At 37.7% G+C, this 16953-nt stretch overlaps 1 protein-coding gene across 1 annotated transcript in view; it reads right to left on the bottom strand.

Annotated features, from left to right (window-relative positions):
- The window catches only part of LOC117290156 (P2X purinoceptor 4-like), a 110515-nt gene that overhangs the window by 41487 nt on the left and 52075 nt on the right, over positions 1 to 16953 (bottom strand). The window contains exons 3-5 of the mRNA XM_033771411.1: positions 10305 to 10379; positions 2034 to 2109; positions 429 to 579 (exon numbers count right to left, since the gene is read on the bottom strand). Coding sequence (XP_033627302.1) covers positions 429 to 579; positions 2034 to 2109; positions 10305 to 10379 — 302 coding nt within the window. The remainder of the gene's footprint in view (positions 1 to 428; positions 580 to 2033; positions 2110 to 10304; positions 10380 to 16953) is intronic.

The raw sequence follows: 16953 nt of genomic DNA, 5'->3' as shown, positions 1-16953 counted from the left end.
AGCCAGCGACTTACGTAGTCACGTAGTTCAAACGTAAACAAAACTACATAAGTAATTGGCTGTGTTTATAGAAAATTCACTCACAAAGTTGATTTATTCATCAATACAATCATCACATCAACAACGCAAACAGTAGAGATTCAGCAAGAAAATAAAACAAAACACATCTTCAAATAAATAAAAATATACTCTGGAAGAAGTTTAGGAGATATATCATACCAAATAACACGTGAATGTGGAGTATTGGGCCCTTTTCGAAACCACGGCTTAGGATTTGGATTCGGCTTCAGGCTCCTTCCTCTCGTCTGAAGCCCAGAGCGCGTAACCGCACAGCACGTGCAATTGTCAAAACAACCGCGGGGCCAAGCTATAGCCTGAAGCCGAATCCAAAGCCGTAGCCGTCGTTTCGAAAAGGGCCTATTTATTACCTTGGTAATTTGTCGTATTCTGTTGGACACCACGCTCGTATTTCGCACGTTTTGTTTACGCCTTTGTAAGGCCATGGCGCTGGTACACAGCGACCTGTTCTCATGCCTGCAGAGTACGCCGAGGAAAAACAAAGGGGATCAGGGAACCAGCCTAGAGAATGAACCATAAAGGTAGAAAAGTGTAGAAGTGGATCTTCACATAGAAATGAAATGCAAGGCTGAGATATTGTATTACAAGATAACCCAGATAAATATTTTCAATTAATATTCTTTTTATGGATCTTTCATTAAACACACTGGACACTATTGGCAAGTGTCAAAGACAACTCTTTTCACTTGGTGCATCTCAACATATGCATAAAATAACAGACCTTTGAAAATTTGAGCTCAATCGGTCGTCGAAGTTGCGAGATAATAATGAAAGAAAAAAACACCCTTGTCGAAAGAAGTTGTGTGCGTTTAGATGGTTGAACTTCTAAATCTGAGGTCTCGAAATCAAATTTGTGGAAAATTTCTTCTTTCTTGAAAACTACGTCACTACAGAGGGAGCCATTTCTCATAATGTTTTATACTATTAACCTCTTCCCATTACTCGTAACCAAGAAAGGTTTTATGCTAATAATTATTTTGAGTAATTACCAATAGTCTCCACTGTCTTTAAAGGTATCATACAGGATTGGAATGGATATAAAACAGTTTTGTATAATGTAAGGTACTGGTTATAAAGTTAGAAGCTATACTTTATGTAAAATGTGCCTAACCATAAAACCCTGTACTGTACAAGGCCTTTTTTCTTTTCTTTTTTTTCAACAACGGTAACATTTTCTATTCCTCTTGGTTGTTCGTTTCGCTTCGACCATGAAGAATATTCTTTTATTACGATTTATATTCTGTTTGAACAGTGGTAAACATATTTGCACCCTTATAGATGATTAACCTAGGTTTGTATACGTGCTCTCCCGCAGACTCGGAAGTAATAACTTTGATTCACGAATGTAAACTGAAGTTGGTAAAGTTGGCATTTTATGATTACAAATTATTGCAAGATAAATAATTACAATAACTTTAAAGAGCGATTATTTCTAAAACTTTTGTTTTTCAAGTCCTTAATATTAAAAGCTGAGATCATAGGTTTCTCGGTCAATTTCGGCAAATGAGCAGTCAGTTAAACCACCAAGCTATTCTATGTCGCGCGAAATCAAATGCTACTGAAAAGGGTCATTCGATTTCGTTTTATGATTAGTCAAATGTAATGTTGTGTCATTCGATTTAACAAAATAATCATTCAATTTAACAGTTCATCAAAGCAGCATCCAATTTCACAGACGCTTCTTGAGGCGTGTGTGTCACGAAAACGAATGACGAAACGCTAAATTGAACGGAGTGCTTAAGGAACTTGACTCGACTCAAAACGAAATTGAATGGCCGAATTCTGAATTTGAAACGCAGTCACAACTGGAGGGGCAAAACAGCTCTAATTCGAACACATGAAAATGAAATTGGCTGTTCATTTATTGAATTTGACCGAGAAAACCTATGGTAAAAGTTTGTATTTTGGGAAATGATCAACAACAGAGTTATTACGATTTTTAAAAGCACACTAACCATTGCCGCCTGTGATATATTTTCCTATTGGGCACTGCTCGTCCGTTTTACATCTCCCAAACCACATATCTGGATCCTAAAAATTGAAAATAAATAAATATATATACATAATACAAATTATTATTCCATCTTATAAATAGAACGAAATAAAAGTGAAATCATAATAAAACATTTAAACTCCCTAATGGCTATCGGATGAGATTTTTACAAAAAAAGGAGGAAAGTGTGGGTCGCATAAAGTCATATGGTCAGCCGAAATAACGAAAAATGAAAATGAATGTGAATAGTTTACATGACCTCTTTATGTTAATGCAGAAATGATTGTGTTCCATTCGCAATAAAAAAAAAAAAAAAAAAAAAAAAAAAAAAATAGCAACAATAAATATTAATACCAAATTGACAAACAATTCAGTAAAACAATCCATACAAGTTCTGTACAATAACAACAAACGTGAAACATATCGAGCCCGGTAAAAACATAAACAAAATAGCCTGAAAATCTTCAAATCATTTTACACGTTGTAAAAAGTCCTTAATGTTGTCTTTAGATCACAAGACATGTTGAAAACTAAAACTATTCTAAATTGTGATCATGTTTAGAGGAAGCAGTTAATACATCTGTCAACGTGTATCTTTATTGACTGCTATACAATTTACATTAAGGTCACTTCTGAGAAGCTAAGAGCCCACCAAGTAGATTTGTCAGGTTGGTTGAGTTATTCTGTCAAAACGAGCTTTTGAATGGATTTCTTTTTTTTTTTTACAAGAAATTAATTTATAATCCAATAATAGCAGTGACTTTTTATAGCGCCTTAATCCCCACCTAAGTGGCCCTTAAGGCAATCAAACATCATTACTCCTTGGTCACTTGGCCAATTCCTTATAAACCATCTCAGCTCGATGGGGAGTATACAGTCTGTGCAACAAATATATAGCGCACTAAGTAAAATCAATCATAAGAACCATCTCTGTCCTATAAGGGTACAACTTTACTCTTGTGGATGCGAACTCACACCCTTGTGACGTAGCCTTTAGAACCTGAACATCTCAATACACTAAAACCGCTCATATACGACATGTGCGGCACCTAAATGTAACCCGAGCCCTAAATGTAGCCCCGAACATGTACCTAGATGTAGCCCGGACCTAAATGTAGCCCCAAACATGTACCTAAATGTAACCCGGACCTTAGGTACATGTTTGGGGCTACATTTAGGTCAGGCTACATTTAGGGCTCGGGCTACATTTAGGTGCCGCACATACGACACACCGATTGCATTGGGCGAAGACGAATTTTGTTTCGTATTACACGTACTACGCCGAGGTGTGATAAGCAATGGTATACAAAAAGACTAAAAAAATTGCTAACAACAAATCCTAGACAACAGCTGGGCTTGTCACTTGAATGTTAAATCTAATCGGAGAAGCAAATATATTCAGTACGGTTGGGAGGGTCTGGGTGATAATTGTGTTTAGAGATATTTAGTAAATCAACATTTTTCGCGATTTTGCAATATATTCATCATAAATATATTGAGTCATTACAAGGATTAATCATAAAAGCTGTGATTTCGAGCAACAACAAAACCGAAATAAAGTAAAATAATTTTAGTCAAGTATCGTGTGTAAAGATATCATTTACTGACTTAATAAATTCGTAAAAACCGAGTGTGGACACAAGATGCTTGGTTTAAAAAATTAATGTTGAGTCCCTAAATTAATAACTCGAAAATAATCCGTATTCTCACTTATCGCTTTATTTAAACATAATGATATTGATTAAAGTCTTGCAATTAAGTCAAAATGCAACTTTATTAAACGCACCGACGGTAGCGACCAATTAATTAAATTTCCAGACAATGTAAATTGTTAGACTGAAGTCCCTGCATTAAAGGAACACGTTGCCTTGGATCGGACGAGTTGGTCTCTGAAAAGCGTTTGAAACCGTTTGTTATGAAATGCATATGGTTAGAAAGATGTTTTAAAAGTAGAATATAATGATCCACACAAGTATCACTCAAAGTTGCACGGTTTTCATTTTACGTCGCGACCTAACATGGTCGGCCAGTTATAGGAGTCAAAGTTTTGACTCCCATAAAATATTGGCCGACCTTGCTTGTCGACGAGGTAAAACGAAAACCACGCAATTTCGAGGCAAATTTGTGTAGATCATTGTATTCTACTTTTACAATATCTTTGTAACCATATCGATTTTATAACAAACGGTTACAGGACGTTTTTCAAAGACCAACTCGACCGATCCAAGGCAACGTGTTCCTTTAATGGTGATCCGTTCAAACGAACACTCAGATCATCTGTCGCATGTTGAGGCCAATTCGAATAGATTAGTGTGTAAATGAGTTGGCTGGTTGATCTACCGCAGGTCATAGTTGTTTGGGGGTGGGGGGGGGGGGGCTGTAAACATCTTTTACATGGCTTCTTTTAAAAGTATATTTGGGTTGAACAAAGACAAATTGACCAGAACGGAACTTGAACCATCGACCAAATAAGCCCTTACGTTTGCGGTCTCCCTTTTTAGTCAATAGCTTTGATCGGGACGCCAATCAGAAGCCATCCAACCTCCATATGCCATATGGAAAAAATAGCCAGGGATCACACACAAGTTTACGATACAACCTATACCTGCACCCGGGTTGTATCAAACTAAAGTGGCCTAGATACGGCAGTTACAAGGATGAGAAAAAGAAATAAAAGAGCTGTATGAAATATGGTCATTTTGCTTACAGACTTTCTTTCTGCTCAGCAAATGAGTAGGAAATCGAGTACCAGGGTACATGTGACGTGGTAATTTGGATGGTAACCTTTTGTGTTAAGATACAATTAATTTGTGCTGGAAAAGAAGATCCCTGAAGTTGAGCCCAAAGTATAATATAGCATAGAGCACAAGATATTGCCTAAAATCTTTCCGCTGAGCGAACAAAAAGTCATCAGTCATTGAGAATACATGTCACACTGCATTTTAGCTAACAATCTCATTCTGGTAGGCATATTATGTGGTGCTTATATCTACATTTTGTGCTTAAAGGCAGTGGACAGTATTGGTAATTACTTAAAATAATTATTAGCATAAAACCTTCCTTGGTAAACGAGTAATGGGGAGTGGCTGATATTATAAAACATGTTGTGAAAAGGATCCCTCTGAAGTAATGTAGTTTTCGAGAAAGAAGTAATTTTCCACGAATTTGATTTCGAGACATCAGATTTGGAATTTGAGGTCTCGAAACCAAGCATCTGAAGGCACACAACTTCGTGTGAAAAGGGTGTTTTTTCTTACATTATAATCTCGCAACTTCGATGACCAATTGAGCTCAAACTTTCACAGGTTTGTTATTGTATGCATTTTAGTTGAGATACACCAACATTAAAGGCTAGTCTTTGACATTTACCATTAGTGTCCACTGCCTTAGATACAATATGTGCTGGAAACGAAGATCTCCGAAGTTAAGCCCAAAGTATAATATCATAGAGCACAAGATATTGCCTGCGGTCACACTGCATTCTAGCTGACAATCTCATTCTTCAAGCCATTGGACCCTTTCGGTAAACAGTATTGTCCAAGGCCCACACTTCGTGTATCACAACTTCTATATCAAATAACAAACCTGTGAAAATTTTGGGCTCAATCAGTCATCGGAGTCGGGAGAAAATAACGGGAAAACCCACCCTTTGTTTCCGCACGTTTCTCAAAAAGTAAAGCTTTTGATGGGTAATATTTCAAGAGAAGTCTTTTACCATTACCTTCTGTAAACCCTGTAAGTTATTTGTAAATCTGTGAACTTTTATTTTTTTTGTATAATGGCTTTAAAAGAAAAACAAACACCCTTGTTGCACAAAGTGTGATTTCAGATGCACGTGTTTAAAATAAATCCGTAACTATCGCTATCGAGAATTGATATTGTTTTACTGTTTTCTCATCAAGTAAAGCATTTCATGGAATAATATTTCAAGAGAAGTCTTTCACCACTTCCTTCTGTAAACCCTGTATTAGTTATTTGTCAATCTGTGAACTTGTTTTTATTCTGATACCGAAAGGGACCAATGGCTTTAAGCATAATCATGTGGTGCTTCTAGCTACATTTTGTTCTTGAGCAGCGCCATGTTATTTGGTCATGTAAGTCGCAATGGACCAATCACTTTTCATCATATGGACACTGTGTCTACTCAAACAGTCATTGTCTGAAGGTGTGTGTCTTTGCTGAGGAAATGTTAGTGATCAAACAAATTGGATGAAAAGATGGGTGGAGAAACATGGGTGCTTCAAACTCTAGATCTAAGAAATTGGGCTCTGCTGAAGGAGATGCTTCCCGTAGTTATTTTTTTTTATATATAAATAACGCTGGCGTCATTCCTCAAGCTTAGATACCACATCACCTTGTTAAAGAAACACTTTGCCTTCTATCGGTCGAGTTGGTCTTTGAACAAAGTTTGAAACCGTTTGTTATGAAATGCAAATGATTCGATTAATAATTTAAAAGTAGAATATAATGATCCACACAAACTTTGCTCTAAATTGCACGGTTTTCCTTTTACGTCGCGAAGAAACACGGTCGGCCATTTTTGCCGAGTCAAACATTTTGTCTGCATAAAATGGCCGACCGTGTAAGTTCGCGACGTTAAAGGAAAACCTTGCAATTATGAGTGATACTTGTGTGGATCATTACATTCTAATTTTAAATTATCTCTAACCATTTGCATTTCATAACAAACGGTTTCAAACGCTTTTCAAAGACCGACTCGTCCGATCCAAGGCAACGTGTTCCTTTAATATTTGTCATCTGTTGATGTCACACTTGAAGCTTCAAAACACCCTCAATAAAGAAAATATACGATGCAAGCCCCCCCCCCCCCCCACGACCCCAATCACTTTAGCCCTGACTATATTGGGACGGTTCACTAATAATTCGGCGGCAGGCTTCTAATGTTACGCTTTACCCGTTTGACAGAACATTTCAACGGAGAGATATTCCCTTCTTCCGGCCTAAACAATTTACCTGTCTTCTCTCGTCAGAGTTGAGATAAATTCTCCATTCAGTAATAAGATAGTCGTCAATCAAAATATACCCTGCAGTGTGGGGTCACTTATCTTTGTAATTGGCGGCTGTTTTCAAACCAATCATGTCGCCAATTTATGCCAAGATTTGTAGCTGGTTAAAACTGTATTGAGTTGAGTTGAATGCGTGGCCGCGCACAAAACAAAATGGTCATATAAAACGGCGTCAGTAAATATCAAAATTTAGCTTCAGGCGTGCCAATATAGACCTGCATCACGGTGTGGTCATCTTGGTTTTACTCTATTCCAACTCATTAAAACCAAACTGAGGCTGGACGAAAGAATAGCATGGTGCCATGCGCAACGAATGCTAGTATTCATTACTGCTATTGCAAACAGGGAAATGACCAAGATGGTGAGAGCGTGAAAAAGGTCTAACTTTCGCAAATACAAAATGTCATTGGACAATTATAAACTACGGAAAAAGGAAAGAAGAGAAGAGGGGTGGGGGAATTTCACCAATGGATTGATCCCGTTTTCTACTTGAGGATTCTCGAAGTCAACTCTAAGCATGGATGACATGGAAGTCAAACAGCTATTTGATACTGTGTCGAAGTGGGTTATGTTTATACTAATTACCATGACTCGTTTCTAATTCATGGCTGGTTTTGCAAATTTGATTTGTATTTCATGCGAGACCCGGCTGGCGTTTTTTGTGTATGTGAGCGGCAAGAGTTGAATATGCCCCTCTTTTCACAGTGTTGTTGAAGCTCATTTTACGCCACTTCTAAGACAGGTTGTCAAAATCAGTATGAGTTCTTTTGTATAGGTGAAATAACAAAACTTATGTTCAGAATTCGCAATAGAAGGGCATTAAATAAAATGATATAATTACACCCCTTTTAAACGTGATGTTGTAATTTTGTTCTTAATTTAACAAGAACTCTATCTATTTGAAAATGAGTGCATCACAAAACTGATGTTGACCTTATAGCCTCTCTTTAAGTATTTTTTTTGTTCTTGCGTTAGTAGTTCTCGGTAAGTGTGCCGTGATACGGTTTAAACGGATCTGTAACAACAATTTAATCTGGTCGACCATGCCCAAAGTATTATTTTACTAATTCTTGTTTCGATGCATGCAAGTTAAGGCTACCCTGGGACGAGCCCGGCACAGATTTCTCCGCTGAGACCCAGCCCGGGAACCAAATACACCATCACGTCACATTTTTTTGACACAAAACACGATAAAAATCTCGCCCGACGATATATATTGTGTTTCTTCAAGCTTCAAAGGCTTTAAGATACCATCTGATATACTATCTGATGTTAGATGTTGTGCAAACTCAAAGAGGGGGGGACAAAATCATCCATATAAAATACAAGGCCTTCGGGTTAATGGCTTCGAGGAAACGTGTGGGGCCATTGAACTACCTCGGCATAGTTGGGAGTTTAGTTTATTGTAAACGTTTAGTTTTTGTTCTCGAATTATTCCGATGAGTTTTCTTCTATGAATTTAAGTTAGTGAAGTGCCGTTGTAAAAGATTGGGATAACCCTAAGACCTTATTGACAAAAGCTGATTTCAAAAAGATTACACAATTATGTTCCGACACCCATAATGCATGTGAACCCTGACACTCAAACCCCAACCCTATCCAAACCAAAACGAAACTCTAACCCTACTATAACTATGACCCTAACCCTAATCTTAATCAAAACTCTGACCCTTTACCATAAACCTAACCCTAACTACACTCCAGTGTTTAGATCACGAGGGGTGTTTATAACATATCAGCGCCGTTCTGGTCACCAATCTTTATGCTTTTGTCGCGGGAAGTGTTCTAAAAAAAAAAACATTGTCGCAAAACGTCTTTGTTCGTCTAGGGATTTGAGCGTTCACTTTCTACTACTTAAACTGTCGCCAGTTGTGTGACTCAAAAAGTTTACAAGTGTTTAAAATGAAATGTGCACAGGGTTGAAACTTTGACCTATTTTTCAAATTAACAATAATTACACGTCTACGTATTTTTATAAGTATGTACATTTTTCTGGATGAAAACATCTTGCAATCTTGTACTATTTTGCCATCAAGCTATGTCTTGCTGTAATATTGCCCACAAGTAGATTTTAGCAAAGATTGTGTTACATGGAAAGACCAATGAGAGGAATGGTTTACTAAAGGCGGTATGAAGTCGCACATAAAAGAGGGTGATTAAATTCGATAGATTTGGGGTCCGGAGGGTGTGTTAATTATTGATCATTGTGCCATTTTAGCCCAGGGGTTCAAAACGACAAAGACCAATGCGTTCAGTGTATAGAAAAACCAAGCCGGAACAACTGTTTGATTGTTACTCCTCGTTATAACGCGTATACGGTGACTGGTCTATATTCCGACGCCCCTATTTTCGAAACCCCTAGTTCCGACATCCCTATGTTCTGACAACCCTATGTTTCGACAACCCATGGTTCAGAAAAATCCTGATGATTTACACGTAGGTGTCAGGGTAAAGGTTATGGTATTAGAAGAAGAAAAAAACTTGGTACGTCTCAACATAGGGGTGTCGGAACATAGGAATGTTGTATGACGGAACAATGCTCCGACATTTCTATGTTTCGACACCCCTATGTTGCGACGTCCAAGTGTGTAGTGTTTCTACCAACAATTCTAATAAACGAGCCTTCACTTTCAATTCACCATGTTTTTTTTATAAAGATGAAAACCAGTCCCAAGTGTCCTATATGTATCAATATAAGTTACGATGCGTTGCGAGTTTTGGCAAGTCGTGACCACCAATGACAGGGATTTATGTGTGGCGCATATACAACAATTTATAGTCACAGCTGGGAAACGTGTGACTGTATCAACATGGATATCTACATTATATGTTTTATAGATAAGAAGACAACTGATCTCCGCCTTCAATTATTCATTGCTAATTTGGATGTCAACGATAGACACTCGTCTTCGTTTATTTTGTTGCGTTTTTTCTTCTTCTCGTTAATCTCTTTGTGGCAGCTGCTTGTTAATATTTCGTGTAAAAGTAGTAACCGGATAAAACGTCACTGTTGAGTTTAAAACACTACACGGCGTATGAAAGTAAACACGTTAAAACTTATGTCTATCATCACCGTCAACGTAAAGTAGTGGTTTCACAGAATGGAGCACAGCGCCCTCAAGCGTCGGTGCTTCCAATTTAGGCGAAAAAACACATTTTGGTTCGGGCCCTACTCAATTCGTTGCACTAAACTTACATTGACTTACCTCTGGACAGATGCCACGAGTTTGTTTTGGAGTAATCACCATGTTGGTCATGACGAAAAAAGCGTTCGTTTGCTGCTGGAAGGGAGAGAAGGTAAGAAAGGGATAAGAGTTGTTACATGTCATCCCTCCTCCACAACCACCTCAAAAATCACCTTTTTTAAAATGATAGACTCATCTGAAAAAGCTTGTTTTATGAATAAAACCTAGTGGCACAAAAGAACAGTGAAAGGCTAGTTCGGTTAAACGGTAAAGGGTGCGATTTGATCCATATGTATTAACAGTGTTAGTTTAAAGGCATTGGACACTATTGGTAATAACTCAAAGTAATTATTAGCATAAATCCTTACTTGGCAACGAGTAATGGGGAGATGTTTAATAGTATAAAACATTGTGAGAAACGGCTCCCTCTGAGTAAAGTAGTTTCGAGAAAGAAGTAATTTTCCACGAATTTGATTTCGAGACCTCGGATTTAGAATTTGAGGTCTCGAAATCAAGCCTCTGAAAGCACACAACCTTGTGTGACAAGGGTGTTTTTTTCTTACATTATTATCTCGCAACTTCGATGACCGATTGAGCTCAAATTTTCACAGTTTTGTTATGTTTGCATAATGTTGAGATACAGTAAATGAGAAGACTGGGCTTTGACAATTACCAATAGTGTCCATGTCTCTAACCTAAGTAGGTCTAATTTAGTTTAAAACCTGGTCCAGGCCATCTACACGAAAGAAAATAAAAAATCACATTTCAATTACATCTGTTACATACACTTCTTGTGGATAGTCAGAAACTGTTAGCAAAACTTCCCTTACATTTTACTTAGAACATGTAATGCCGTTGGTTGCCTGGAACAAGTGCCCCGTGACAATGTGTTTAAACATGTTCAAAAGTGCACAAAACGACGTAATATTATACACTGGAAAAATTGCGGTGTTAAAATTGATACCTTAGGTTTTGCCAAATATAAATGCCGAAGGAGAATCAAAGTAACATCGTGGGGAGTTTAAATAACACCAAATGTAAATGTGATGAAAAGACCCCAAGGATCTCACAGGAGCATTCCCAACGGTGCTGAGCTAATGAACTAAACATTGGTTTTTCCACGCACACTCCCATTACTGTACCAATCACAGTACATTGAAATGGAAAATTTGTATTAAAAAGTAGTAACTTAATGCTAAGATTGAAAAGTCCATGATCCATTTGGTTGTGGATACACACTCCCTATATTAAGTTACCCCGTGTGTAAACTTTGGGTTTGGTCGTTAAAATTGTTTACAACGATGCAAACATAATTTGTTCAGAACGTCATAAAACAAAAAAGTAAAACAAAATTCCATGATGGCAGTGATCACAGAGACCACAAATCTTTCAGTACATTGAAATGGAAAATTTGTATTAAAAAGTAGTAACTTAATGCTAAGATTGAAAAGTCCATGATCCATTTGGTTGTGGATACACACTCCCTATATTAAGTTACCCCGTGTGTAAACTTTGGGTTTGGTCGTTAAAATTGTTTACAACGTTGCAAACATAATTTGTTCAGAACGTCATAAAACAAAAAAGTAAAACAAAATTCCATGATGGCAGTGATCACAGAGACCACAAATCTTGCACGCAGGCTAAACCCAAAGTTCAATTCCAAAATAACATTGTTAATTAGTTGTTTTATTACCTAGTTCCCGTTCTCCATATCCTCGATAGGTATTTAACTCAGCACAACCAAACAAATTGAACCATGTTTCCACTCATCTTATCATGCAACATGCAAATCATGCACAAATCAATGCTGATCTCTCAAAATCAGTAGGTTGATACGTCACAGTCCGCGCATGGGCAGTCTAGGCAATTTAGTGTAATTTTCAGTCGGACTACTATAAAAAAAATCTTAAAAAGTTCAACTAAATTTTTAAACATAGTTCAACCAAGAACAATTATGATACAAACATTGAATCTGCATCAGGGATAAAGAATAATTATTAATTATTTTTGTTTCACCAGGTGATTTTTTTTCATAGAACTCGAGGAAGTACTGAGTTCACAGTGCTAACACAGCCGTGTAACGTCATTAACCAAAGAGTTTGTATACAATTTATTATAAACAGATTTGAATATAAAGCAGGCACAAGTTTGAACGTACTCGTTACGCCAGAACAAATCATCCAATCAATACTGAAAGCAGTTGTAGACAAGGTTTTTCCCCAACCGCTGGAGTGACGCAGTTATTGAATAATCGTAGACCGAATTCGAATTTGCGGTTACAGCTACGGCTACGCTGTTACTAAGGGTGTTGCTAAGGACGCCCTATATTACAATGCACAATGATGCAGTGATCTAGCCATAACCGTAGCCAAGAATTCGACAAGGCTTTAAGTGCTCTTCTAAAAACCGCCAGCAAATCCTTCTCAACGTGTGGCTCATGCTGGATTCGCATCGCACTTAAACATCAATGCTTCTCGAAATGGTGTAAATTGAAGCACCGCTGACTTAACAATCATTGATGACAGTAATGTTCAGGTATAAATGCAAGTTGACTGTGCAAGGGGTGTGGGAATTACTGTTGTTGTAATATATGTTTCCCTTTTGAGAAAATAGAATTAGCTGTATCAAACGACTTGCCGACCATATGTACCGATGGGGGCAAAAACAAAAAACCTAGTTAATAGCCTGACTAAGGCTAAATTAGAAAACAACACGGGTTGTGTTGTCAGTAAGCCTTCGAGAAAGACTATGCTAGGTCGAAACGTCAGGCTATTAACTATTTTGTTTGTCTAAACAATCTAGACCTTTCTTCCTCATTTGGACCTTAAATTACCTACACCTATTTGCATGACTGAGCACACACGCTTAAATTGGGCAATAAAGGGGGACTTCAAAACATTGCTTCATTTTCCTCTCTTCTGAAGAAACTGCCTACCACTATTAGAGCCAAGAAAACCTTGTGAGAAGCATTGTTCCATATAGTTGGCACGTGTGGAATCGAACCAACAACTTTTGCCATTCTGTGGAGAAATCACATTTCTCATGGGGAGTCAGCAGGAGTATACGAATACAACAGGCTGGTATTGGTGATTGTGATTGTGATGCACTCAGGCATGCATGGGCAATAGTAGAAGGTGTCTGGAAGACAACTTACTGGTTTGACACACAAGCCTGCAGACATGCCAAAACAAGCCATCTTTACCGCCATTCATCTCAACAATAATAGTACGTTGTACAGCAATTGCAGCCCAGCGAAGTCTGTTGCACATGTGCATAGACAAGGTGATATTTAGAGTAAAACATTTCTGATTGGGGTAGTGTAGTGTTGGCAAGATTTTAATTTTTTTTTTTTTTTCACCCTTGTCATGTAGCTAGCAAGGTTTTCTTCTGACGGTGCCGTAAATTGGCACATTCAAGTAAACGAGTCCACCTCATTGGGCTCGTTTTCGTTTCTTCCAGTAGTTTTGGCACTCCGGGCTTGGCCTCAAGACTGGTGCTCCCCAAATACAGGTCTGTATTGTTATTGTATGTACAACTAGTTGATATTGGCTGTAAAGGGTTATCTTCCATCAAGTATCAAGTATCATGTTTTCCCTTTACAGGTGTATTCGACGGTAGGTATGCGCATGGGCAAATGTTTTATTCACGGTCCAGGAACGAGTTCAGGAAAAAACTGTGTTTTGTATACACCACACGACCACCGCGCGGACCCCTAGAAGTTGGTTTTTGAAATGTACGCATATTGTTTGCGCTGTATCGTGGTAATTTATCGACACAAATCCAGGGTCATACTGTCTGACCCAAATGGGTCAGGCTTTACAAATCCTGGATTCCAGGTCAATTCTGACCCGTAAGTTAATACATTTTTATTTAGGAATGTGACGAATGTACCTTGTTGATCACTCTAAAAGGTTCTGATAGGGAAATATAATAACGTTGCATATTATGTTATTAATGTTACATGGGTGTTTGGTTTGGTCTCATAGGGTGTACCTCTTTGGTACACACGCGTTTAAGCTTTGCTTCTATAAGGGAACTCCCTAGAAGTATCATAAAAGTGTATTTTTTCCTCTTGGCTTAACTGTATTATTTGGAACATGTTTATTGATTGTTTTACAACGTTACTGTAGAAACCTTAAATCTTACGATAAACCTTTGAGCCAGTCACATCTAAAGAATTTTTCCTGAAGGCGTCTGTGCAACATCTGTTATTCGGATTGGGGACTATTACCAATAAGAATTCTACACGTAGGCCAACTCTCTACCAATAACAAGTTGACCAGTCGTCATCTTTTTTCGCGATGTACATTGATGTATATTGTTATATGCGTAACTTTTTTGTATCTATTGTTGACATGATTGTATGCGTTATAGTGGGGTATCGGAGGGCACAACTTGCCTTACCCTTGACGAAACCTGCCCAACAAATAGGTATTTTCGTAGCTTAAAAAAAACCAAAAAAAAAAACCTTGTTTTTGTTAACACGCATAATACATTTCGAAAACATCCCAACCAAAGCTTCATGCTTTGATTGCCTCAACGTACAACCCCCCCCCCCAGTCATTTTGTTGCCACAAAGTCTACGTTTTTAGTAAACAAGATCATGGAAGTGACTAGAGTCTTCTCGAAACACAGATGATAAAAACATTAATTTTAACCCAACGATCTCGTTCAAAATAGTTAGGCAACATCAGGGAACAAAAAGGCCAAAGGAAACAAATACATATTCCTGATGTGTTTCTGCATCCCATATTTCTAAGAAACAGGAATTAAGGAACGATTCAATTCCATTCCGTAGTTTCTTAAATCTCATCAATCACGGAGCGTGGGCCAACTCTAATTCATCTAGGTTCTCACTTACTAGTACTTAAAGGCATGGACACTTTGTGTAATTACTCAGAATAATTTTTAGCATAAAAGCTTTACGAGCTGTTGATGAATAACACATCGTAAGAAACGGCTCCCCATGAAGTAACATAGTTTCCGAGAAAAAAGTTCTTACTCCATAATAAAAGACTTCAGCTGAAGCCTTTGTCAAGGCAGTTCAAATCACATAAATTTGTTGAACAATGGTGTTTTTTCTTTCATTATGCTCTTGCAACTTAGATCACTAATTGAGCCAACATTTTCACAAGATTGTTACATATGTTGGAATACACCAAGTGAAAATACTGGTCTTTTACAAAAACGTGTCCAGTGCCTTTAAGGCCTGTTGAAGGTCGCCCATCATTCATAACTCACTCAGACAATGCACGTTGAGTTTCATCAACACAGGAAACATTAACTCTTTTCTTCCTCAGTATTCTTAATTTATGACGACAGATAGTCTTCCTCACTTACTGTCAGCAGGGGGAACGATTCGATTTGAAATAAACTCACGAAACGATCCGTTTTTAAGAGGGTGGGGAGAAGAAAATTGATGGCTGCGGTAAAGGTATAGGGTCTTACTTTTCTAATGACTCCGAAAAATGCATAGTTTCTACTCGAAAGCTAACTTGTAATATTGGTTAGTGTGTCCTGCGAAATTATTTCGTCTGAAATGCCCGTGCTTGTTAAACACCAAAATACCATGTAATGGTGAACATTTAAGTCTCAGAAACTCACCCCCAAAAATAGTTAAGCCATGAAATGACCCTCGTGGCTACTATCATTATTAATATGAAAGTTGTTTTTATAAGAACTCAAGAAAGTACGGAGTATACAGCGCTTAATGCACACACTGCGAGAGCACATCTTTTCTGATGAAAGTTTTTTACTTTTGCCGTATACACTGAACGGTCTCTGCATGTTATAATTGTATCGTTCGAAGGGTTAAAATAAATATATAATTAAACAAATAAATAATTCAGCGTTAGTGTATTTATTATGATGTATTATTATGATAATCGTAACATTTTGTGTGCCCTATTTTGACGAGAAATCAAACCCTCAGAAGTGGTATAAATCTTAAAAATGTGTCTCCACGTCTTTTCAAAACTGCTTATATTGCGTCCAGTGCCTTGATACATTTAACACTACAGCCTGACCAAGAAAAAAAAAAAAAATCCTCACAGAAAAATTATACTTTCAAAAAATGTCAGCATCGTTTCAAATTCGTTGCCCAACATCCATCATAATTTACAGGTGTGTCACGAAACAATTTTGTTGTTCACTTAAGATTACTTCGAAAGTAATGCTCCGAGCAAGAACATCCGACAAAGGTGATGAAAAATGAAGAAGCCAGAAGCTACTTTTAATCTGTAGGTAGACCACAGATGTTGCCCGACATTTGATAGCTCTTCCGAAGACTAGGCCGTTATGGTGTGCAACGGGACACCATGCAGGACACCATAACGGGACACCACGCAGCCCTTGCAGAGCTTTTACTTCCACGGGCTCCGGTTGTCGTTTGAAACCAAACTCAAAGTACAGGAGGCAGTTTTCATTTTTAAGAAACTGATAATAGAGAAAGCTTGAAGTATATTATGTAATTATTGATACTCAACGGGTGTTCAAGGTTCTTATTAGACGAAGGAAGATACCACAAGACGACAAAAGTATTCTTTGGACATAAATTCTTATCTATATTAATTTATGTGTACGCCATACAGAGATTAAACTCCAATCAGCGCCAAGCACTGACTGCTTTCCATGGAGGCCCTCAGCATTGTAGGTTGATGATGATGCCGTT

This window comes from Asterias rubens, chromosome 5 (genome assembly GCF_902459465.1).
Source record: "Asterias rubens chromosome 5, eAstRub1.3, whole genome shotgun sequence".
Taxonomy (NCBI): Eukaryota; Metazoa; Echinodermata; class Asteroidea; order Forcipulatida; family Asteriidae; genus Asterias; species Asterias rubens.
The sequence above is the reverse complement of the archived record's forward strand: the minus strand, read 5'-3'. Positions and strand labels throughout refer to the sequence as shown.